This window comes from Notamacropus eugenii, chromosome X, assembly GCF_028372415.1.
Source record: "Notamacropus eugenii isolate mMacEug1 chromosome X, mMacEug1.pri_v2, whole genome shotgun sequence".
Lineage (NCBI taxonomy): Eukaryota > Metazoa > Chordata > Mammalia > Diprotodontia > Macropodidae > Notamacropus > Notamacropus eugenii.
Window position 1 is genome coordinate 78699580 of NC_092879.1, and position 26508 is coordinate 78726087.

General features: G+C 39.3%; 1 protein-coding gene across 4 annotated transcripts in view; it reads right to left on the reverse strand.

The window, feature by feature from the left end:
• Positions 1 to 12886: 12886 nt before the first annotated feature.
• Positions 12887 to 26508, reverse strand: part of RPS6KA6 (ribosomal protein S6 kinase A6) — a 108185-nt gene continuing 94563 nt past the window's right edge. For 3 of the 4 annotated variants that reach the window (XR_011971176.1, XM_072626536.1, XM_072626535.1), the window contains one exon: positions 12887 to 18880. Coding sequence is in view for 2 of the 4 variants with exons in the window: in XM_072626536.1 (XP_072482637.1) it covers positions 18755 to 18880 (126 nt within the window). In the remaining 2 variants the exon portion in view is untranslated. Of the gene's footprint in view, positions 18881 to 24967; positions 25056 to 26508 lie in introns of all 4 variants that reach the window. The other variant, XR_011971175.1, reaches the window with a different exon arrangement.

The window sequence follows — 26508 nt, forward strand, 5'->3', positions numbered from 1 at the left end:
CAGGAGACCATACTCATTGTATCTACTACAAATTTGTTATGTAATCTCAACTAGGTCCTCACTGCTCCAAGAAAATCCTTTTATACCTCCTTACCTTTCCCACTCACCACAGTAGCTTTTCCAAACCTTTTCATACCCTCTTACATCCCCTATGGCTCCCTTGTACCCTACTCTCAAAGCTGAGAACTTTGCCTCATATTCCACCGAGGCTATTCGCCAAAAGCTTCCTCTTAGGCAGTGCAGTGAATAGGATGCTGGGCCTACAGTCAGGAAGATGAGTTTTCCTAAGTTCAAGTCCAGCCTAAGACAGTTACTTAGCTATGTGACCTGGGCAAGTCACTTAACCTCATTTGCCTCAGTTTCCTCATCTGGAAAATGAGCTGGAAAGGAAATGGCAAACCACTCCAGGATCTTTGCCAAGGAAACCCCAAATGGGGACACAAAGAGTTGAACACAACAACAACACAATGGAGATAATCATGGTACTTACCTCCCAGGGTTTGTTGTGAGGACCAAATGAGATAGTAATTGTAAATCGCTTAAGCATAGTATTTGGCACTTAATTATTATTATTCCCTCCTCCTCAACTTGAGTCATTCCTTCATTTTCCTCTTCAGCTGTATCTCCCTTTTCCTTATCAAGACAAAGCCCTCTACAGGTACAAGGGATCCCATTCCATCCCCTCTTTGGCGGCAGATTTTCCCCTATATCATACCTACTTTCTCATTTAACTTTATTCTCCCTGTCTTCTGGCTTAATCACTATTGCCTACAAACATGTTCATGTCTCTCCTATCCTCATTCATCCCCACTGGCTAGTGTCCCACTTCTCTCCTTTTTGTGGCTAAACTCCTTCAGAAGATCTCTCACAATGGTGCCTCCACTTCCTTTCCTCTCACTCTCTTCTCAATTCTCTGCACTTTGGCTGTTGAACTGAAACTGCTACCTCCGAAGTTACTAACTACCTTGACATGGCCGAATCCAGTGGCCTTTTCTCAATCCTCATCCCTCTTGACCTTTGTAGCTCTGATGCTTTCAATCACCCTCTTCGCCTTGATACTCTCTCCCCCTAGTTTGTTGTGTTTCTTCTTGAGCCTGCCAATGTCCTCTGTCCTGGGCCCTCTTCTCCCTCTATACTGTTTCACTTGGTGATTTCATCAGCTCCCATGGATTCAGTTTCATCCCTATGCTGATGATTCTCAAATCTACTTACTCAGCCCTAACCTTTCTGCTGACCTCCAAAGAGTCTTGCATCTCCAACTGCATTTTGCATCTTGCACTGGATGTCCTGTAGACATCTTAAATTCAACAGGTCTGAAACAAAACTCTCATTACCTTTCCTTTCAAACTCTCCCCTCCTCTTCCTTATTATGGTCACTCCCAGTCACCTGATTTGAAACCTAGGAGTCATCTTAGACTCCTCATACTCTCCTTCAAACCCCTTCCTCCCATAGTCAATTCGTTGCCAAGGCCTATTGATTTTACTGGCGTGATTTTGCTTATAGATTCTCTCTCCTCTCTCCTCTCTCCTAACACTGTCATCATTCTAGCACAGGCCCTCATCACCTCCTGCCTGGACTATCACAATAACAAAGGATGGGTCATCCTGCCACAAGTCTCTCCTCACTGCAATACATTCTCCACTCAGCTGCCAGTGATCTTCCTAAAGTTCAACTCTGACCATGTCACTCCCCTACCCAATAAACTCTAGTGACTCTCTAACACACCCAAGATCAAATATAAAATCCTCTGCTTAGCATTCAAAGTGTTTCATAACCTGCCCCCCCAACTTTCTAGTCTTTTTACACCTCATACCTGGGGGCTCCTCACCCCCAACTTTGGGATTCAATGACACTGGCCTCCTTTGCTGTTCTGAGATCATTTTCCCTGGCAGCCCCCATGCTTCCAATCTCCACCTCCTGGCTTCCCTAGCTTCCTTCAGATCCTACCTTCTACAGGATGCCTTTCTTCTTCCTTAATCCTAGTACCTTCCCTCTGCTGATTAGCTCCAGTTTAGCCTGTGTCTATGTTGTTTATATGTAGTTGTTTGCACGCTGTCTCCTTGAGGGCAAAGGCCAATCTTATTACCTTTCTCCATATCCCTAGCACTTAGTACAGTACTTGCCATGTAGTTGGCTTAATAAATATTTCTTGATGAGCTGACTGAGGAAAGCAAGTCTCAGAGATGTTAAGTGATTTGCCTAGGGTCACACAGCCAATGTCTGAGACAGGATTCAAACACCAGTGTTTGGCTCTTAAGACTAATTCCAGCAGCTATACCTCATCACCTCTCATTCTCTGGTTATGTTTCCACAAAACTAGACAACTCACCTTTCCCTTAATGCAGCCCCTCAACCTTATCCCTCTGTTCATACTCCCCAACAATATCACCACAATGCCCCTCTTCCCATTTTTATTTATTGAAATATTACCCCTCCTTCAAAGCCAGGTTCAAATGCCTTCCCTGATCTTTCTAGCCAAAAGTCAGGGATCCCTCCTTGGATCATTGTTAACCTTGATCACACCCCACCTTTTACTGGAGATATTTGTGAATCTTGTCTCTCTTATTAGACTATAAGCTCCCTGGGCTTTATCTAGGCAGGAGGAACTAGGTGTATCTCTAGGAGTACCTGGCACAAGGCCTCGTAACAGGGCCATCTAGTCCCAACAACCACATGTAAGTCCCACTTGTCTCCGTGTGACTGGAGGGAGGACAGATCAGAATAATGCTTTGAGACTTGGGAGTCCTTCCTGTCTTGTGATGCTCACAGCGAGGGAACGGGAAAAATACCAGGTTGTGTGGAATATTAGTGATGAATAATAAAGGAAAAGGTGTCTAAAATAGAAAATCTCAGTGGAAGTGCTCATCAAAGCACATTCACAACCGTCAAAAGTATAACTTACAACAAAAGAAACTTTCAGAGGAGAATGACAAGCAGTGATTAGAAGACAGTGTCTTTAGACAAGAGAAGCAGCAAAGAATATCAGAAATGCCACACTAGGTTCATCGTCCAATTAATTTAACTAAAGGGATCATAGATTTTGGGCTGGAAGGGACCTTCAAAGTCTTCCCATCCAACCTCCTCATTTTGCAGATAAAGAAACTGAGGCCCAGAGAGGTGAAGTAACCTGTCCAAGGTCACTCAGGTAATAGTTGAACCCAGATCTCATAGCTGTCAATCTAGTTCTCTTTTTACTACACTAATGCTGCCAAGCACCTGTTATGTGCAAGGCACTGTGTTAGGTGTAAGCAATTTGTCACTGTATTGCCACTGAGGCACCCAGTGATGTGTTAACTGTGGACTAGACTCCCCAGAGAATAGCTGTACCCTCACTATACCCATCAGTGTCATCTCTGAAGATGTTTTTGTAGTTTGCCCAGCTGTGTCACAGCTGGAGTCCCAATTCATGGGACTCAAGATAATAAAAAAAGTAAAGCATCCGAGAAATCCTGGCTCCCTCTCCCAGGGAAAGCTGTCCTTGCCCTGGTGGCTCTGGGAAGTGGCTTAGTGCTATGGGCAGGGATTGACTCCCCATGCCATAACTTTTGGTGCCAAGCAGTAAAGAATGAGAGGAAAATGGAGACAACTAATAGCTAGAGGGCAGGAGAGCCCATCCTTGGCAAATGAATAATGTGACAGGGAATGATGGGCCTTATTTTCCTAGGGCATAAGGGTAATTTTGTCCTTACACACTGCAATCCTTAAATGCAACTGCAGAGGGTGAGCTGGCTCTGCCTTCCTCACTGTGTCAGCAAGGAAGGCAATGGGCAGACAATACATTCCTATGGCAACTCAGCACAGGGAGTTTGGCTGGAACAGTCTGGTAACGGGTGAAGAAATGGATCTGAAATCAGGTGGTAAAGAGGACCTCTGATCCAGTCTTAGTGGGGAGTGAGACACAGAGGATGGTGAGTCTGACGTCACCAAGGGGCAGACCTCCTCCAGTGAGCCTTTGCCCAGGGTCTGACCCAGGGCAGTCTCAGGAGGATATGGACCCTACTTCTGGTCACAGGATATGTGGTTCCTTTCAGATAACCAGCATTTCACCTTTTTAGAACATTTTAAAGTTTACAAAGCTCACAGTAAGCATGTGAGGTAGGTAGTGCCAATGCTGTTAAACATCATTTTACAGATTTGGAAACTGAGTCTGCTGAAGTACAAATGGTGGAATTGCTTGTTGAGGTAGAAATGTTGGGAACCTTGGGGGGAAGCAGCTATTCTCTTCTTGAGTTTGTGAGGGAGGAAGTAAACTGGGCATAGTTTGCAATGTACCTTAGGGTTGGGGAAAGCAGATTTAAAAGGGCTCAGAGAAAGGGTAGAATCCCATGGAATAAAATGCTACAGGTTAAGTCAGCCCAGGAGGGATGGTGTTCTCAAGAATGGAAACATGAGAACAAATAGAAAAAAAATTGATGAGGGAAAAAAACCCCAAAACAGGGCTTCTACACCTTTTCTGTGTGCTGGACACTTACGATATAATTTTTAGACCTCTCCTCACTGTCTCGGAATGTTTTTATATGTATAGAATAAAATATGTAGAACTACATAGGAGAATGATTATATGGAAATTCAGTTGACAGAATTATTTTTTAAAAGACGTTAATGGGCCCCAGGTGAGGGACGCCTAAGTTCTAAAAGGGATTGTTATGGATGCACAGGAAACTCACCAAAAAGAATGCCTCCGTTGTCAAAAGAGGAAAGGCAGTGGAGTGTGTAAACTACAGATCAGTAAGCTACATGAATTCTTGGCAAAATCCTCTAACATATTATTCAAAGGATGGTTAATGAATATCTAGAAAAGGAAGCAATGATTACAAAGTGCCAACATGACTTCAGCAAGAATAGATCATGATAGGATAATTTCATTTCTGGTTTTGACAGGGTTAGTGCATTAAGAGATTGAGGAATGCTATAGATATAGTTCACCTTAATTTTAGATAAGATTTGACATTTCTCATGCTTTCTGTCAAACAATCTGGTGGATTTGGTTCTAGATGTCAACTTGTGAGCAAGTCTATAGTGGAGTGCCCCAGGGATCTATGCTTTTCTCAGTGCTGTTTATTATTTTTTATCAATGATTTAGATAAAGAAATAGATAGCATGCTTATCAAATACAAAGATGACACAAAGCTAGACAGGATAACTAACTGACATCTTTCAGAATCCAAAAAAAGATTTTTGACAAGGTTGAACATTAGACTGAGTCTAATACAATTAAATCTAATGGACAAATGTAAAGGCTTACATTTGGGTTTTAAAAAATCACCTTCAAAAATACAAGATGGGGAAAGCATGCCTAGCAATCAGTTCATTTAAAGGTCTGAGGATTTTCTAATAATAACAGCTAGCATTTGTGTCACTTTAAGGTTCAACAAGCTTTACAAATAATCTCATTTTATCTTCACAACTCTGAGAAGTAGGTGGTAGGGGATAGTCTTATCCTTATGGCTACAGATGAGGAAAGTGAGGCAGATAGTAGATAAGTGACTTGCCCAGTGTCCAAGGTTGGATTTGAACTCAGGTACAGCTCCTTATCCATTGTGTCACCTAACTGCCTTGAAAATGAGGGAACTGAAAGCTCACTATATAGTCTTTGCTTTGTTTTTGGATCTCATTAGCATATGAAACACAGTAAGGAATCTCCCTTTGTACCTACTTGATGACTTTTTAAGAATTTCTGGGGCACTAAAAGGTTAAGTGGTTCACTCAGCCATATCCAGGTACTGAATGTATCTTCTTACTTCTGGGGTTGGCTCATCATACCACACTCCACCTTGATAGAAGTTAACAGTGTGATATGTCAGCCCAAACCTTAAGATGAGCTCAGGCCTCATTGAGAGACATCCTTTTCAGAGACAAGGGGGTGAGTTTCACTGTGCTCTGCCCTGGTCAGACAACCTTTGGAGTACTGTGTTAAGTTAAGGGTACCTATCACATTTTAGGTAAGAACACTAACAGACTGCAATGACCAGGAGAGTGATAGACATTATCATGTCTTAAGAACATTGGCTGGAGGGAGTGGAGTGCAGCCCAGCACAGGCACAGAGTGGAGTGCAGCCCAACATGGGCCTGGACATGGCAAGGACAAGACTGGAGTGGGCTTCAAGGAGCCACACCACCGGCAGCAACTGTGGGTCCCAGATTCCTCAACTCACAAATGCCAAAGGCAGCTTCAAAAGTCAGTGAGAAAGCTCTTTCACTTGGGTGAGAAGGGAATGCAGCAGTTTAGCCCCAACCCCAGACAGTGGCAGCTTCCATGGTTGGAGCCCTGGCCTAAAGCCCCTGGGGGAATTGAGAAGCTGATCTGGATCTCAGCCCTGAGTGGGAGCCCTGGGGTAAGGAGGAGTGCTGGCTGGAATGATGGAACTGGTGGAGGCTCTGGAGGGAATTCTGCTCACAGACCAGAGTGCAGTGCAGAGGAATAAACTCCTCTCCCTTGACTGTGCCACCTTGGAGGAACTGAGAACTTACAGTTCCCCAGAGCATACCCTCCCCTTGACAAAGAACTCTAAAGTCAAGTAACTGTCTGGGAAAATGCCCAGAAGAGGGAAAAAAGAATAAGACAATAGAAGGTTACTTTCTTGGTGAGCAGGTATTTTCTTCCATCCTTTCAGATGAGGAGGAACAATTTAGGTCTTCAGAGGAAGACCTAAAAGTCAAAGCTTGTGCATGCAAAACCTCCAAAATAAATACACAAGAAGAGCTCGAAAAGGACTTTGAAAATCAAGTAAAAGAGGTAGAGGAAAAATTGGGAAGAGAAATGAGAGCGATGCAAGAAAATCATGAAAAGCAAGTCAACAGCTTGCTAAAGGAGACCCAAAAAATGCTGAAGAATTAACACCTTTAAAAATAGACTAACCCAAATGGCAAAAGAGGCCCAAAAAGCCAATGAGGAGAAGAATGCTTTAAAGAGTAGGATTAGCCAGATGGAAAAGGAGGTTCAAAAGCTCACTGAAGAAAATAGTTCTTTAAAAATTAGAATGGAGCAGATGGAAGCTAATGGCTTTATGAGAAAACAAGAAATTGCAAAACAAAACCAAAAGAATGAAAAGATAGAAGACAATGTGAAATATCTCACTGGAAAAACACCTGACCTGGAAAATAGATCCAGGAGAGACAATTTAAAAATTATGGGAGTAACTGAAAGCCATGATCAAAAGAAGATAATTTCATAAAATTATCAAGGAAAACTGCCCTGATATTCTGGAATCAGAGGGTAAAATAAATACTGAAAGAACCAATCACTTCCTGAAAGAGATCCAAAAAGAAAAACTCCTAGGAATAGGGTAACCAAATTCCAGAGTTCCCAGGTCAAGGAGAAAATATTGCAAGTAGCCAGAAAGAAACAATTTGAGTATTGTGGAAATACAATCAGGACAACACAGGATCTGGCAACTTCTACCTTAAGGGATCGAAGGGCTTGGAAGAGGATATTCCAGAAGTCAAAGGAACTGAAACTAAAACCAAGAATCACCTACCCAGCAAAACTGAGCTTAATACTTCAAGGGGAAAAAATGGTCATTCAATGAAATAGAGGACTTTTCAAGCATTCTTGATAAAAAAGACCAGAGCTGAATTGAAAATTTGACTTTCAAACACAAGAATCAAGAGGAGCACGAATAGGTAAACAGGAAAGAGAAATCATAAGGGACTTACTAAAGCTGGGCTGTTTACATTCCTACACAGAAAGATAATATTTGTAACTCTTGAAACTTTTCTCAGTATTTGGGTAGCTGAAGGGATTATACACACACACATACACACACACATATAGACAGAGGGCACAGGGTGAGTAGAATAGGAAGGAATAATATCTAAATGAATAAAATTAAGGGATGAGAGAGGAATATATTGGGAGGAAAAAGGGAGAAATGGAATGGGGCAAATTATCTCTCATAAAAAAGGCAAGAAAAAGCTTTTTCAATGATGGGGAAAAGGAGAAGGTGAGAGGGAAAAAGTAAAGCTTGCTCTCATCACATTTGGCTTAAAGAGGCACACTCAATTTGGTATGAAAATCTATCTTACACTACAGGAAAGTAGGGGAGAAAGGGATAAGTGGGTTGGGGGGTGACAGAAGGAAGGGCAAATGAGAGGAGGGGGGTAATTAGAAGTAAACCCTTTTGGGGAGGGATAAGGTCAAGAGAGAATAGAATTAATGGGGGAGCAGGATAGGATGGAGGGAAATATAGGTAGTCTTTCACAGCATGACTATTATGGAAGTCTATAGGAAAACTACACATATATAGCCTATATTGAATTGCTTGCCCTCTCAGTGGGAATGGGTGGGGAAGCAGGAAGGGAGAGAAGTTGGAACTCAAAGTTTTAGGAACGAATGTTGAGAATTGTTTTTGCATGTAACTGGGAAATAAGAAATACAGGTAATGGGGTAGAGAAATATCTTGCCCTACAAGAAAAGAGAGAAGATGGGGATAAGGGAAGGGAGGGGTGTGACAGAAAGGAGAGTAGATTGGGGGAAGGGGTAATCAGAATGCATGGTGTTTTGGGGTAAGGGGAGGGGAGAGATGAGGAGAAAATTTGAAACTCAAAATCTTGTAGAAAAGAATGTTGAAAACTAAAAAATAGAGGAAAAAAAAAAGAATACTGGCTGGAGGAATTGAGCATGTTTAGTACAGAGAAGGGAAGATCGAGGAGGGACGTGAGAGTTGTCTTCATGTATATGAAGGACCATAATGTAAAAGGACTCAATTTATTCTGTTTGACCCCAGAAGGTAGAACCAGAAGCAGTAGAAGGAAGTTTCCAAGAGGCAGATATAGGCTTGATGCCGGGAAAACCTTAGCTCTGAGCTATCCAAAAGTGGAAGGGCCTTCTCTGGAAGTGATGACTACCCTGGAGGTCTTTGAGCAAAAGTTGTGAGGGCTGCTTTGAGTGGATTTTGTTAGGGAGGATCCTTATGCAGCTACTGGTTGGACAATCACTGAGGGCCCTCTCAACTCAGATGGGATGGGATTTTGTGAGGCTAAGAAACTTGCTCAAGACTAGTCAACTAACAAGTGTCAAGGCTGGGATTTGAAAAGCTCTTATTAGGACTAATCTTTTCTTCATATTGTCAACATAGGGAACACCCAGTATGGAAACTTTTCCCACTGATGTTGATCGGTGACCATCTTAGAGTGCTTGAGGCAGAGGTTAAGTGACTTGCCCATGGTTACATTGCTAAAATGTATGAGTGGTGGTATTCAAGCCCAGGTCCTGCCTTTAAGCATGGCACCACTCTACCCCTATAGCACATTGTCTTTCAGTAGCAACAACAGTAAATGAGAGATCACATTTCCATGCTACTTAGAGGTTTGCAAAGTACTTCTTTAGAACAGCTGTATGCAGTAGGTAATCCAAGTATTAGCACCTCTGCTTTAAAGACTAGTAAACCAATTATATTAGAGGCTATGCAACTTGTCACAGGAGTACACATCCACTACTACTACTAAGCTATTGTTTCATCATCGTGATAAGCCTGTCCAATTGGTACTGCTGTTCTTCTTCTTCTTCTTCTTCTTCTTCTTCTTCTTCTTCTTCTTCTTCACATTTTACAGATGAAAAAACTGAGGCCTAAAGAAGTTAAGTAATTTGCTCAGGATCACCTGGCTAGTAAGGGATAAAACAAGGATGTGAACCCCATCTAGGCTCTTAGTACAGACTCAGTATCTTTGCCACTAGACTAGGCTGTGTTTACTCAAAATAATCTGTGAAAAGCAACAGTTCCTTCAGATCACTGCCAGGTGGCATACTTGACCCAGCAGAAGCTTGCTGATCCAAGACTCCCAGAGCCTAAATCTTACCTATCTGTCTCCGATAGCATGAGCCTGGTGACCCTGCCTCTCAACCATCAATCCTTGCTAGTTTGACCCTGTCTCACACCACACCCTATCCTAATGGCAGTTGCTTCTGTTGCCCAAGGCATTGCTAGCCCTACAGAATCTTATCTCTGCACAGTCCCTCCTTATGCTCCAAAATGTACCTTGGCAGCAGCAGGACAAGCTTGGGGTACTGGGAGTGAGAGGATACCAAAGGCACTTCTCAGGAAGGCCCCAGAACCCTCATTATCTTTGATTACAAACAATTGCCTCAGGTATGTCTGTGACTGGGGATAACTGAGACCCATTTTTCAGCAACCTAAATTGAATTCGCTTAGGGACAAATTGACTAATGCAAGGCCTTGATGCAAAATGACCTGGCTCTTGGTTTTTCTTCTTCATTTCCAGCCATCTCCCAGCTAAGAAGGCAGCCAACACACAATGTCACATGGCTGAGTCTATTGGGTATTAGTGAGCAAACTTCCTAGAAGAAACAAAACCATGTATACCAGTTTAGGAACAGTGGGGCAAACTTACAAACCACAGACCACTGTTTGGCAGGCACCTGCGGCTGGCCGTGGGGAAGGGGGGGCGCAGGGGAATATTCTGACTGCAATTTCCTGCCCTCTCTTAAACCACAGGCATTTGTGGTAACCCATCCTTTAAGGCAAGGCCTTTGACTGGTTTCTTTTCATCAGGAAGAGTCTGGAAGCACAGGCTCTGATTCTGGTCCTAATTGGCAGGGAGACCTCAGCAAGTCTCAGATTCCTCCTCTGTGAAATAAGAAGAAACCGGTTCCCACCATCATCTTTACTGGGGAGGGGGAGAATGGCCAAACCATAAATCCCTCTATGGTCTAAGGTATCATCTTCATTATTCCTCCTGAGGAAGCTATGGTGGTTAAAGCCATGCTGGCACTACAGGCCTAACAGTCCTCTCCCTCCCCCCTGCCTGGGTTAATTTCCTAATAGAATGGGAAATGAGTCAAACCTGCTGCTGTTGCTAATTCAAACGATCTTGGAGCTGAAGGAACACAGCAGTCACCCATGGCTGGGGGTGGGGTCAATTCGTTGTGCAGAAAAACAATTTCCTAGGACTCCTGAAACCTCGGAGGCTTCTTTTGTCCCACCATCGGTGTAAGCTACTTCAGTGGTTTGCAAAGGTTGTCACTCAAGAATTCAAGGAGAATTTTAGGAACTTTTTAGCAAAAAGATGTATGAAGGGGACGCCCGGAAAGATCAGGTCATTGATGTTCTAAATTCTTCATTGGCAGGAAACTAGAATGAGAATGTCCCATGGTAGTGGTCACCCCACCTTAGTCAACCCCCTGCAATCTTCATGGGGGCACTGGGCATGGGGGTAGACTGGCAAATTTCCTTGGATTCTCTCTCCACCCCTCTTTTGTGAGGGAAAAGGAATTTTAAAAATTTCCAATATAATCGCTTCCTATCCCCACCCTTGCTCTCCTTACCAGTAGCAGCTTGTGTCCCACAAGTATCTTGGCCAAAAGAATTTGTGAGGAGAGCGAACAGAAATAGACTCACTTCTGTACATAATGGTGTGTAGGGATAGGGTGGGAGGGTGGTGGAGGGTGGGCACTGCTTCTGCTACCACAGAGAGGAGCTAAGGTAGGCCACTGGGAGAGAAGCCGTAAGCATCACTAAAGAGGAAAAGTGAATACTTTGAGAAAGGAAAAAGAAGCAGGGTCAGGGCTAGAGGTTGAGGACCTAAAGAATGATAGATGGGGACAGAGATATGTGAATGAATGGCTGTGATCTAAACAAAGCAAAAGGCCAAATTGTTAGGTATTTAATTTTTCCATATCCATTTCAGAGTAAAAATAGGGAGAAGTATTTAGGTAAACATGATATAATTGGGCATTTTATTTAAATTGTTACTTTCTCATAATTGACTGCTTTTGGTCTTCTTTTGACAAGCAAGGAGAGGGAGAAGAAAAACAGAGAGCGTCTCTCTGTGACAGAGGGAAAAAAAAACAAATAAACATGGCAGACCTTCCAACTTTTTCCACGGACAGCTGTTTACCTTGAATTGAGATGAGAGAAACATAAGTGGTATATGTAACCACAAACATCTGTGACTGAATTTTTTGGTGTTCTAATTTTTTTTTTGGAAAGGTTGGGTGTGTAGGGGAAGGAATGATGACCACTTTAATATAGAGGACCTCCTTCATTCTCTGGGGATTCTTTATATACAACTGCAGATCATAGGGCACCACAGTCTCTAAAGAATTAAAATGATGGGTCATCCAAAGGGCAGTGGAGAAGATATGGTGGCTGTGAGCAGGCTACAGCATATTACCAACAATGACTCATACACACAAGGGGCATAAAATTCACCATCCAGAAAATGCACAATCAAAAAAGGTGTCAAATCAGGAATAAGTTATGAACAGTCTGAGTATTGCACTGGTGCCCACAGACTACTTAAAGATGCAAGGAAGGCCTGCAGCACACTGGGCATATCCTTCACAGAGGATTTATGGGAAGGCATAAAGAACTGTACAGGACAAGAAGGCCAACGTAGGTGGTGCTCTGCCCCACTGTAGAGAGTACTCACATTGAGATCACAGATCCAATGAAGCAGAGAAATCCAAGATTCTAGTGAATGCAATGTACATTCTTCACTATTAACATAACCCTCAAGGAATGTTCAATTTCCAGGAGGATACTTGATTCAAAGCTTTAAAGAATATGAACCAATGCCTCAACATTATCTTAATTAGTATCAACCGCAGAAAAGACCAGCCTTCCAACATGAAGAAGGCACATTGATACCCCCACCTGAGTCATAAACATTTTTATAAACTCTTATGCTCAACTCAATACTTTGAGTTTTCTTGCTTTACAAATAAAAAGAAACCAGTGGAATGAACTTAGAGTAGAAAGATCTTGAAAAATGAGAGTAAATAGATATATTCTGAAACACTTTCACAACTGGATTTTGAATACAGGGTAAAGCTAGATGAAGCATACAATGAGTAGTGTAAGGTTATAAGAACAGCAATCTCAAAGTTTTATACCCATACACCCATAAATGATCAAGTGTGGTCAATTATAAGGTATTATAAAGTTGCAGCCTTTTTATTCTAGTACCCAGAGAATGCCAGTTATTGAACATGGTATCTCCATAACTGTTGATCACAGAGTTTCAACAAGAACAAAAATAAATACAATTTCTATGTTGTCTTTGGCATGTTGTAGATTCAAAGTGAGAGCTGTTTATCAGCAGCACTGCACAAGGAAACACAAACTGTGGAATGCACTACTAGAGTCAGCTTTACAAGGAGAAGAGGGTAGTACAATGCAAACTTGGATGTCAACATGTACAGTGCTTTAAAGAAAACATTTAAAAATTAAGCAAAATAAATATGATATAAACTCCATCATATATCTACAGAAGGAAATAAGAACTACAATATCTAAACAGTGGGGACCTTTTATTCCATAGCAGTTTTTAAGTACCATAGCGTGTACATTAAATTGCATACAACTTCCACTTAATGCCCTTTTCTGTATTGAGAAATGCAGTACAAACATGCCAGTACAATACTTAGTCGAATCAGAGCATCAGTGCAAAAATGGCAAAGTGCTTGGGAAATGTCAACGAAGCAACATAGAGATCCTCATCTAACTAGCGTGGTTAGAGAGCCTGCTGAACCCACAGATAACAGAATGCTTCCTCTGGCAAAGAACACATTCTCTTTAAACTTTTGTACTCTGGGGGATTTAGCTGAAAAGTCATTTTTGTTTTGGAAAGGTCAGCATGAGAACATTTAATTGAAGGGTAAAGACAGTGCATGTGACATCCTTAAAACCTGTTTCTGTGTTGAAGTGTTTTCATCAATTTTAGATGTTCAATTATGATTTGATGAACTTAGGTGGATTCCTGAGGTTTAAAAACAATTAGATGTCACACAATACATGAAACTCACACTTCCATTCAACTTTTTTTTTTTAAAGCACACAGTAACTTTGGAAGGATGACTCGAGAAAAGAGATTCAAATATTCAGAACACAATCTAAATAATACTAATACGGAGGGTGGAAGAGGCAGTTACATCTAAAAGGCCACAGTATATGACAAATACTTGATTTTAAGATGTTAATACACATTAGCAGGTAGTGCAATGCCTGCTAGTATGGCATCACACAATTAGCTACTTAATAAACATCTTTGAATAGTGAATTAGTTCATATAATTAGACAACTAGAAGGAGAGAACTCTAGTCACCAAAATAAGCCGTGTGTGTGTGTGTGTGTGTGTGTGTGTTTGCACATGTGTCTGTCTCTTGGGGTTGGTGAGCTCAGTGTATAATCCTAAATAGGGCACTACATAAATATTTATAAGCATTTTGCAAAAAGAAAAAAAAAACCGACTGCTTGCTCTCCAGTAAACGAGGTGATGTCTTGCATACGTGATGTAAGCAAACTGAAATTTTAGATGATTCTGTTTTTGTCTTTAATTGTGTTTTGCTTTAACTCTAGGGAATCCCATGATATTAAGTTCAAGTGTCAATATCTACTTTCAGGAAACACTACTTCTTTAACATCCAAGGGAGTTAGTAGCCCAGTGGAATCCAGGTGATCAAAGTCGCAGGATGTTGCTGAGCACTACCCTTCTTTTTTAATTACATAATGCACTTTAATAAGATAGAGTAACATTAAAACCAGAAACAGTGCATACAAAGGTATGATGTTTGCTAACATTCTCCTATATGGGATGGCAAGTACCATGACACATACACACACATGTATATGTATAATATATAATTAAATATGACATTTAATTATATATAATCTACATAAAATCATAAATATATATGCATATATAGTTATTCTACAAATGCATGAATCAACTGAAATTTAGGATGCATTTTTAAATGGTAATTGGCCCACCTTGGTTTAGTATTGCTTGTTACCTCACTGAAAAATACTATCATAACATGACCTCTATGTCCCAAAGATGAGCTTAGCAGACAGAGCATTACACTCGAGCCCACACTTAAAACATGAAAGTTTAAAAAAAAAACATTTCTGGAAATTTAAGCCTCCAGTGCCAACCCACTGCATCATGACTTAGGCCTGTTTGCAAAATCAGGACAATCTTGCAGGAAGCATTGTAAGGAATCAGAACACAAGCAATCTTCAACATACATTTCTCCAATGATGGAAAAGCTTTCAAATAATCCATAGGTTCCCAAGTGGAAGAAGGGATGAGGCTGAGCAAAACCAAAGCATCTTAGGGCAGATGACCAGGGGACACACTCCCGGGTAGGGCTGGGTCTTCCCAGTGGGGCAACCCCTCATTTTGCTTTTTCACTTGAGAGTTAAGTGATCTAATAAGCATTTAGCATTTAAAAATGCAGATTCCTTTGTGTTAGTCACTCACACATTAATGTGAATTTGCTCATTAAGACTGCATTCCTCCCAATACTTGCTTCACTGAGAGAATGGTAATTTTGACTGAGGGGATGGGAGGTAGAAAATTTTGCATCATGGAACCCTTTTGGGGGGTAAGGTAAGTCGAGGTAGGGATATCCCTGGGGACAACTCTGGGTCACATGAGAACACCAGCAGAGCAGCATGCAGAGGTGGTTGACAAATACAGACAGGGAAGTGGATGATAAAGATAAACTTGGTTCATTTCAAAACTCTTTGCCCAGGTCTCACTTAGCCTGTGCCCAGAAAAGGAGACAGAGGGAAGGGGTAGAGGATGGGAAGGAAGAGGAGGAGGAGGACTCTTTTTTTGCTTTCTCACCTTATCATGTGGCCTCTAACTCCCAGAATGTAGAATTCAAGACAAGTACTGGAGTCCACCTACATTCTAGGTTAAAGAGGTTTTTGAGAGCTTGCCTGGGCATCTAACCACCATCTAGGGAACATGGTATTGATGGAAAATGCATTTGAATCTTCAACTACCTTACAAATGAACTTTTGGGATACAACCTGTTTTTAGACTGGGAAATACTTGTACATGGGAAAGCATTTTGAGTTCACTGGAAGAAAGCTGCTATCAAATCTGAATTTTTACTGTGGAAAATGTTTCACTGTTTTGATACCAACCAAAATAAAGTATAGGAATTCAATGCATAAGCATTCCTGGGTCTAACAAAATAGGCTGAAGCTTAATCTTCACATAAGGACAGAAGTTGTCATTTCTCCCCCTCACAAAATGACTACCACCAGCACTAGACTTACATACAATTTAACTTGTAAATGTTTTCCTGAGTTTTCTCATGGTAAGATGTGCTTTGGACTTAACGATAGTTGTTTTGAGCAAAACTGGTCTTCTAGATTTGAGAAAGATAAATTAAATGTTTACTCTACATATCCCCTTCCCCACTCCAGTAATGCAAAACTAAGCTGTCGTTAAATACTGCCAAGAACTCTTATTTTTGTTAACTTGAAGGAAAATCCCACAAAAAGTGAATACATCAAAGATATTACAAGAGAGATCACCAAGAGGAACACAGTGAATTTTGTAGAAAGTGAAGATTAGTTCAACCAAAAAACCACGTCCTGTCTAATCCTTGCCACTCAAATGCCTTCTTTCAATTCATATTTGTGGAAGTGAATGGATGATATTCCTACCTGGCTTTCCTTCTACAAAGTGAGTTCTGTTTCAAGTGAAATTTTAGTTCAGACTTCATACTGCTAGGTGAGCATGTCTGAATTTACAAGGAAACTTTTGGTAATCTAGCCAGTAGAAAAGGCACATCCATCAGTTTATCTCTTTGTGCCCTTTACAAAGTGTCAACTGGGAGAATCATATCAGATGGGGAATCCCTTTGTCTAATACTGATTGTGTACCTTAAAAAATAGCAGGACTGTATGACATGGTCCTTCTAGATATGAAATAAAATTTCATAAAATCACATTTTTCCTTCTTTTTAAACAAAAGATTGCCTATAGAAAATTGGCAAATTTTAGGATCATTTCCATCTCCTTTCCCAATTTTACTTCCCCAAATTTTATTATTAGAGAAATACGAATGAAAGCAGATCTTTAAAAGTTCTGAAAATCCAACACCAAAACTATACTTTTGAATTTTCGTTATCAACTTTGATAGGACAATGACCTAACAGGACAAATAAGATGATGACAAGGTGGGGAGAAAGTTGGAAGATACAAACAGACTGTTGTCACATGTGAGCACTTTCAGCAACAAAATAAAATGAGAGAAGAAAAAACCAAAATAGGACATGAAAAGCCACCAGATAAGACACCAGTATAACTATTTCTAAATGATGTATTCCATGTGGCATTAGATGCTCTTTAATGTCTTTCAAGTATTTCAAATAGACATTTTAAAATAAGAGATACAAACTTTCACACATCACACCCAAGAAACAGAGCTTGGGGCACTGGGTATATATCATTTATATAATGAAAAGAATATGCTTTCTTTTATTAAATACCAAACCTCCATGTCCCCCAACCTAAATGGCATATTTCTGCACGCAGAAATAAATTTACTGCTCTCAACTGAATAAAATTAACACACACAGCAAACAGTACTCCTAGCACACATAAGTAGTTCACAGATATTCACAAAGCAAAATCTGAATATCCTCCAGTTTACATTCATGAGTTCCTTCTGCCAGTAGTTATAGTAATAATGGCATCACCTTAAAATGTTTCATTTACTTATTTTTCCATTATTTAGAGAGTCCATCATTTAGAGAAAACAATACCTACTATAGAAGTGGTTCTGAATCATAAATTCAATGATCTCAGACCAGTTTGGCTTTTTGACGAAGTCTGATTTTAAAATGTGCTCAAATTTAGATGTTGACATTAATGTTATTTCTTATTTAAAATGCTATTCACCCTAATGAATTTAAACTATTACATAATATTCTCTAAAGTTTACTGAAATGCACACTATATCACATGTGCTAAGTGCACAAGTACTACACTAAAATGTCAGTTAGATTACCATACATTTCAGGGGAGATTACCATGGCATACTGCACAAGGCAGTCAGAAAAACAGCAGTGTAATTCATGTGTAAAGGGGGCAGGTAATGATTGAATTCGACTGCTTAAGCTGAAAGAATGATATGTAACCAAGTCAGTGCCAACATTAAATTCATATTCTCAAAGGCTGAATCCTGTTTAATATATTACATTATTGATGACAGACTTTGGGGGGGAAAGTGTCTGGTTTTCCTAGAAAGCCCCCAATTAGATTTAAATTTTACAGAAGTCTGATGGACACCCTTATGTCTAGATGAAGTCACTTGATGACTTGACTGGATAACATGCAGGTCTTAAACTGCATGCCTTGTGTTAGCCTATCCTTGTGTCGAGGACTTTGCATCAGGTATACTGGGAGTTCTCCTACTAGCCCTAATGCAGTTTCTGCTGGCACCAAATTGCCAAGTCTGTACTTTGGCAGCTACAACGAGTTAAATGGAGTCCACTGATTACGGAATATGACAAGTTTCCATACTTGTTTAAAATGACACAAACCAAAAAAGGCTTTCTAGCAGGGCTTGAGGGTAAAAAAAATACTGATACTGCCTGGCATTATACATCTTTATGTGCAACCTGGTCACTGGAAATGATTGCCCCTAAACCATTCTTTATGAAACCAGAGAAACCATTAGTAACACATCCACAGCTGGAACAAACTTCTAAGAAGTCAGTTTGCAAGAATTCTTTAGGGTCTCAACATACCCTAGTGTTTAACTTAAATGCACAGACACTGCTGGGAAACAACATTGTATGAATTTTGTGGACCTGTGGTGGTTTTTAAAAACTTTTTTTCTAAAAAAAGGACTTATACAGAATTTTCAAGTAGTGTAGCAGAAAACTATATATATATATATATATATATATATGCCTTTGATCACCAATTAGGTAGAAAGAAAAGAGAGCCATTCCTCCGTTTTTTCCCTTCCTCCAGTTTGGCAATCTTACAAGTCTGTGGATGTTAGCTTTTTCATGCTCCTCCGTTGAGCTAAACTTGAAGCAGCGACAGGCTCTAAGACTGGCTGAAAGGTCTTGTGATTCAGTGCAGAGTATGTAGCAGCCATCGCTCCCTGAAATAATGAAAAAACATCACAATCTGAAAGACTGATGAGAGAAAGAAGTAACTTCTGTATTAGATCTTTTGTGATACTGAAATGAGAACAACAGCTGTCTTCCCACAGCCTTGGCCTGCTCTTTTCCTCCACCTTCTGCCATTATCCACAATGACTGTAACATACACTGGTTGCCCTTCCCACACGAACTCCATAATTTTTTGGCCAACTTCCCAATTTCTACTTCAGCTACCCACCAGCAATGGAGGTACATTCAGTCTCATTACTTCTTTACTTCTGATATCTTGAGTTCTCCAAAATTTCTTCTCTGACTAAATGTACTAAACTGGATCTCCCATCTCCCCCATGACCCTCCAGTCCCTCAACACTGCCCTATTATCTGAATCATCCCTGTTCTGACTTCACTTAGGTTCCTATTCAACAGCAACCCCATAGCTAAATGATTTCAGTGATACGCTCCCTATTGCCTCAGAATCCTGTCTTTGACACCTTGTTCTACTGTCATCCTCACCCTGACAACTCCATTTTTTGCTCTTTCTCCCCTCATTATCCCAAGTGTTATTGTACAACGTTCACAAAACTAGCTTGGGTCATTAAAAATTCATGCTAATAAATTCTGATCCCCAAAATTGTCTTATTCATATCACCTTCGCCACAGTAATTATTCCGACCTTTCCCCAACTCTCCTTAAGAACTTATTCGTACTCTTCTCACTCTGGGAATAACCTCACCAGCTACTCCCTCAACTTCTCTGTCTCAAAATTTCCAGGTTACTCCTCTTTCCACCTGAGCTCCTGATCACATTTCCTATTATTAACTTGTCTCTTTCGTCACTCTAGATGGAGAGGGAATCTTATCCACTCTCATGACTACAATGACCATTTCCATCTGGATGATTCTCCAAACTCTATCTTATGACTGTCCTTTCTCCTAAGTCTTGAATTTCCTTCTGCAATTCATTTGGAAAAACAAAAAGTCGGCACCTATATCAGATTGCTTGCTGTCTTGGGGAGGAGAGATGGCAGGGAAGGAGAAAATCATGTGAAATTCAAAATTTTATAAAAGAACAAATGTTGAAAACTATCTTTACATGTAATTGGAAAAAGTAAAATACTATTTAAAATTTTTAAAAAAGAAGAAAACAAAGAAGTCCTGCCAGTTCATCTCCTTTGACCTTTTATTAATTGGGGAATGACTCATATTCTTACAAATTTGACAAAATTCTCTGCATATTTGAGAGATGAGACCTTTATCTGAGAAACTGTCTATAAAATTGTTTTTCCCAATTTCTGCTTTCGTTCTAATCTTGGCTAGCTTGGTTTTACTTGCACAAAAACCTTTTAAATTAGTGTAATCAAAATTATCCATTTTGCATCTCACAATGCTCTTGTTCATTCATAAAGTCTCTATCCATAAGTCTGATAGGTAATGTGTTTCACGTCCTTCTAATTTTCTTATGATATCTCCCTTTATGTCTAGGTCATATATGCATTTTGACTATGTCTTGGTTAATGGTTAAGATATTGGTCTATACTCAATTTCTGCCAGACTGCTTTCCAGTTTGCCCAATGGTTTTTACCAAATACTACATTCTTATTCCAAAAGCTTAAATCTTTACCTTTGTCAAACATAAGATTACTAAAATCATTTACTACTGTGTACTGTATGTCTATTCTTTTCCATTGATCCACCTTTTTGTTTTTAGCCAGTACCAGATAGTTTTGATAATTACCGCTTTATAATATAGTTTAAGATCTGGTACTGCTAAACCTCCTTTACTTTTTTTACACTAATTGTTTTGATATTTTTGACCTTTCGTTTTTCTAAATGAATTGTTATTTTTTTCTAGCTCAATATGATATTTTTTTTTTGTAATTTAATTGGGATGGCATTGAACAAATACATTAGTTTAGGCAGAAGTGTTTTTTTTTATTATATAGCTCTGCTCACCCACAAACAATTCCTATTTCTCCATTTAAATCTGATTTTGTTTGTATAAAAAGTGTTTTATAATTATGTTACATAATTATGTAGCTCCTGGGTTTGTCTTGGCAGGTATACTCCCAGGTATTTTACACTGTCTATAGTTATTTTAAGTGGGGTATCTGAAGAGAGAGCTCTACCTTTTCTTGCAGGACTTAGTTGGTGATATATAGAAATACTGATGGTTTATTTTATTTCCTGCTACTTTGCTAAAATTTTTGTTTGGATTAACTTTTTAGTTGAATCTCTAGGATTTTACAAGTATATTACAATATCATCTGCAAAAAGACAGTTTTATTATCTCATTGTCCATTATGATTCCTTCAATTTCTTTTTTTCTCTTACTGCTATTGCTTGCATTTTTAATAAAACACTGAATAGCATTGGTAATAATGGGCATCCTTGTTTCACTCCTAATTGGGAAGACTTCTACCTTACAAATAATGCTTACTGATGGTTTTAGGTAGATGCTTCTTAACATTTTAAGGAAAATCCACTTATACATATGCTTTCAAGTGTTTTTAGTAGGAATGAGTGTTGTATTTTGTCAAAAGTTTTTTTCTGCATCTATTGAGATAATCATATGATTTTTGTCAAATGGTCAATTATGCCGATAGCTGTTCTAATGTTAAACCATCCCTGAACACCTCATATAAATCCTATTTGGTCACCATGTATATCTTTGTGATATATTGCTGTAGTCTCCTGGAAATATTTTATTTAGGACTTTTGCGTCCATATTCATGAATGAAATCAGTCTATAATTTTCTTTCTCTAATTTTGCTCTTCCTGGTTTAGGTATCAGCACCATATCTGCATCATAAAAGGAGTTTGGTAGGATTCCTTCTTTGCCTATTATTCCAAATAATTTAGTATTGTAATTAGTTAATCTTTAAATGTTTGGCAGAATTCACTTATAAATCCATTTAGTCCTGATGCTTTTTTCTTAAGTAGTTCATTTCTGTACTGTTCAATTTCTTTTTCTAAAATAGGCTTAGTTAGATATTATATTTCCCCTTCTGTTAATTTAGGCACTTTATATTTTTGTAAGTATTTGCCCATTCCACTTAAATTGTTAAATTTATTGGCATATAATTAGGCAACATAACTCCTAATAATTGCTTTGATTCCACCTTCATTAGTGGTCTATTTACCCTTTTCATTTTTGATACTAGTAATCTGGTTTTCTTCTCTTCTTTTTTAATCATATTAACCAATGATTTATCTATTTTATTGGTTTTTTAATGAAACAAACTTCTAGTTTTATTTATTAATTGAATGCATTTCTTACATTCAATTTTATTAATCTCATCCCTAATTTTTAGAATTTGCAACTTGGTGCTTAACTGGAGATTTTTAATTTGTTCTTTTTCTAGTCTTTTTAATTGTATACCTAATTTATTGGTCTGCTAAAAACTGAAATAATTCAATTTAACTCAATAAACAATAGCCTACTATATGAAATGCAAACCACATCTTCCTTCTGATACCCATATTTCTAGTAATTTTCCCACGTCGCAGAAGACCAAAACTCTAGTCATCTTTGGCTCGTTCTTCCTCACCCTGACAACTAATCACTTATCAAGCCCTGTTAAATCTATCTCCACCATGTTTCTCGTATTAACTCCCTTCTTTCCATTCCCACTTTTATGACTCCAGTTCAGGCCTTCATCTCTTGTCTGGACCACTTCCATAGCTTCCTTTTCTCCCTCAAAATAAAGAAATTATATTGCAATTTAATTATCAAAATTTTAAAAAAACACTCATTTTCCAGGTCAAGAACCCAAGACCTATAGCTAGCTGGTGATGAACTTCTTTAAATTTAATTAGGCTGCTACTTGGACTGTCTGTTACCAAGCCTATACTTGAACTCTTGAATTGGAATCTGACCTTAGGGATACATGAATAGAAATATAACGTCCAAAAGAATTCGATTCAATTCAAACACTTATTAAGCACCTACTATGCGCAGAGAATCAAAAGGTGCTAGGAGAGAGACTATGGAATTGGAAGGATAGAAAAGATGATTAATCTGGTGAAAAGAAACCTAGAACATGGGCATTGTTTTTAAATGTTTGGAAAGGAATTAGATGTTTTCTTTGCTGCTACAGAGGAAAGAATTAGGAACAGTGTTATAACAGGAAGGTTTATTTAAAACTCAGTACAAACTGAATTTAAATTGAACTCTACTTTATGAACTCTGAAATTGTCTTTTCAGAACACAATCTATTGTCATCCTACCTCTCTCTGCCTTGCAACCCCAAATTCTGTTTTGTGTCTTCATCATGATCCCCAATTCCTCCCATTCTTAGTTCTTCCCCAGGCCATCACTCCTACACCTCCTCATCTTGACCACCTACTGGTCAAGCCATTCAAGTCTATCCTGTCCTCTTCTCTTAAGTCCTGTGTCCCCTTACCCTACTGCAGATTATTACCACTGTCCCCTGCATTCAGTCTTTGTCATGTGCTGCTGGGCAAAGCTGGAGAAAATCACAAACGACATCATGCTGTATCCATTATGTAGGCTCTTCCAACCTTTTCCTCTTCCCTCAAATGTCCCATGGCTCTCTCTCATCCTCCACACTTGCCTCATACTCTACTGAAAAATGAGGCTATTCAACCATAAGTTTCCTCTTCTCCCGTCTCACTCATCTCCTATATCCCAGATGGCTTTTGCCATTATCTTCATCTGCACTGCTGTCTTACAAGAAGACATGGCCCTTCTCCTTGCCAAGGAAAACCTTTCTACATGCATAGCTGATGTTATTCCATGCTACCTTCACCAGCAGATTGCCCCTTCTATCATTCCCACTCTCTCACTTATCTTCAATCTCTCCTTGTCTCCTTGCTGCTTCCCTACTACATACAAACCCACTCATGACTCCCTCACCTTCAAAAAAAACCTTCACTTGATGCATCCATCCCTACTAGTTATTATGCCATATCTTTCCTCCAATTCATAGATAAATTAATTGACACCTGAAACTCAAAAAGTCCAAAAATGAATTTACTATTTTCCCCCTAAACTCTCACTTCATCTTTACTTTCTTATTACTTTCTTCTCTACGCTTCAAACCTGAGTCATCTTTGACTCTTCACTCTCTCACCTCTACTCTCCCCATTATCCAAACTGCTGCCAAGTCCTGCTGATTCTCCCTTTGTAACACTGTTTGTATATGGCCCTTCTCTCCTCCGACAGTGCCATCACCATTATGCAGGCTCTCATCTCCTCACACTGGAAATACTGCAATAACCTTCTGGTTGGTGTTCCTGCCTCAAGTGAGTCCTCTTTCCAGTCCATCTTCCACTCAGCTGCCAAACTGATCTTCCCCATACAAGTTTGTGTCACTCCTCTACTCAATAAACTCCAAGGGCTCCCTATCACCTCCAGGATCAAATATAAAATCTTCTGTTTGGCATTCAAAGCACTTCACAACCTGGCTCCCTCCTACCTTTTTATTCTTCTTAAACCTTACTCCCCTCATGTACTATATGATCCAGTGATATGGGCTTCCTTGCTGCTCCTGGCCCAAGGTATTCTATCTCCTTATTCTGAGCATGTTCACTTCAAGTCCCAGCTAAAATCTCATCTATAAGAAGCTTTTCCTGATTCTCCTTAATGCTAGTGTCTTCTCTCTGTCAATTATCTTCAATTTATCTTGTGCACATCTTGTTTCTATATAGTTGTTTATATGTTATCTCCCCATGAGACTGTGAGCTCTTCAAGGGCAGGATATGTCTTGCCTTTTTTTGAATCCTTGGCACTTAGCACAGTGCCTGGCACATACTAGGCACTTAATAAATGCTTGTTGATGGAGTACACAGAAGCAATTCCTAATCATAGAGTTATCTAAAAATGTAATGTAACACTCAAGAAAGTATTAAGTTCCCCATCACTGGAGGTCTTCAAACAGAGGTTGGTCAATTCCTAGGGATTTTGTAGAAAAGATTCATTCACTGGGGAGGAGACAGGAGGCAGGGTAGAGTTGGTTTCTATCAAATTCTGAAATTCTAAGACTCTATGACCTTAGAGATAATATATTATAAGCCCTTAATTTTAAAAATGAGGTAACTGAGGTACAGAGAAATTAAATAATTTACCCAAGTTTGCACAAACACTGAGTAAAGTCATGGAACTAGAAGGAAGGTCCTCTGATTCTCAGTATACTACCGTTGCCATTAGATCATCCTAAAAAAAAGAGAGGATATAAGGGGACTGGATATCTTAATCAAACATCTGAAGGCCTATCAAGTGGGAAAGGGCTTAGATTTATACTTTGTGGCTCCACAGAACAAAACTATACTGAACATAAAGGATGTAGATTTTAGGTTAATATAAAGAGGAACTTTCCAACATTTAGTGTTGCCTCTTAAGATGAGTGAACCTTTTTTCCACTTTTCAAGGAGAAATTAGATGATCAAGCTTTGTAGAAGGATTAAGATATCTAATAGGAGTGGAATTAAATGACTTCTCAGTTTTTTTTTCAATCCTTAAGAAGGATTGTTTAATTAAATGCAGCCAAGAACTTTTAAAAATAATTTTCCCAACACATCAAGTAAAAGAAAGGGTAATTTAAAAAACTTAATAATTTTAATTTTTGTAGTCACCTATACCCAACAATTTGTGATTCATATTAATCAAGGACGGCATTTATTGCCATTGGGTTTGCAGAGGATTGTCTACTGCGTCTTATTACAGTGTGACCTTGATGAATCCCTTTTAGTAGTCTTAAGTGCAATTTCCCACTTTTGTGATGAGGCACTAGACCTAATGTGAGGGAGAATCAGAATTAAAGGTCTGTCTCCTCTGCATATTTTCTGTGGTTCTTTGATTCGTTTTTATGCTTCTATTGACTCCTGTGTTTGCATATAAATTTTCTACTCTGCTCTTGTCTTTTCACCAAGAATGCCTGGAAGTTCTCTCACTGTTAAAGGTCCATTTCTTCCCCTGTAGAATTATAGACAGTTTTGCTGGATAAGTTACTGTTGGTTATGAGCCTAGATTATTAGCCTTCTGAAATATCATATTCCAAACTCTTTTCTCCTTTTTTTCTCTGCTCCTTTAAAGTGGTAGCTGCCAAATCTTGTACAGAGTATAAGCAACAGGTATCATCTGGGACTCAGTTGCTCATTATCCAGTTTCTAGTCAGACTGAATGGGGAGAAGGAGATCTCTAAATCCTTAGGGATCCTACCTGTGGATATTGAACTACTTTAATTCGCTCCTTCCTTTCTTTGACCTGTAAGCTCTAGATTTGGACTATAGTATTCTTGCAAGTTTTCATTTTGGGGTTTCTTTCAGGGAGTTATGGAAATTTTTTCAATTTCTACTTTGCCTTCTGGTCCTAAGAGTTCTGGGCAGTTTTCTTTTATGGTTTCTTGAAATATGATGGCTGTGTTCTTTTTAAAGTCGTGACTTTCATGTCTGTGCTCTTTTTTTATCATGGCTTTTAGGTAGCCTAATGACTCTTACAATATCTCTCTCTCCTCCATGTATTTTCTAGGTTAGTTGTTTTGGGTCTGAGATAGCTCATATTTTTTTTCAGTCTTTTGACTTTTAAAAAATGTTTCTTGATATCTCATGGAATCATTAGCTCTGATATGGTCCATTCTAATTTTCAGAAAATTATGTATTCTTGGGTA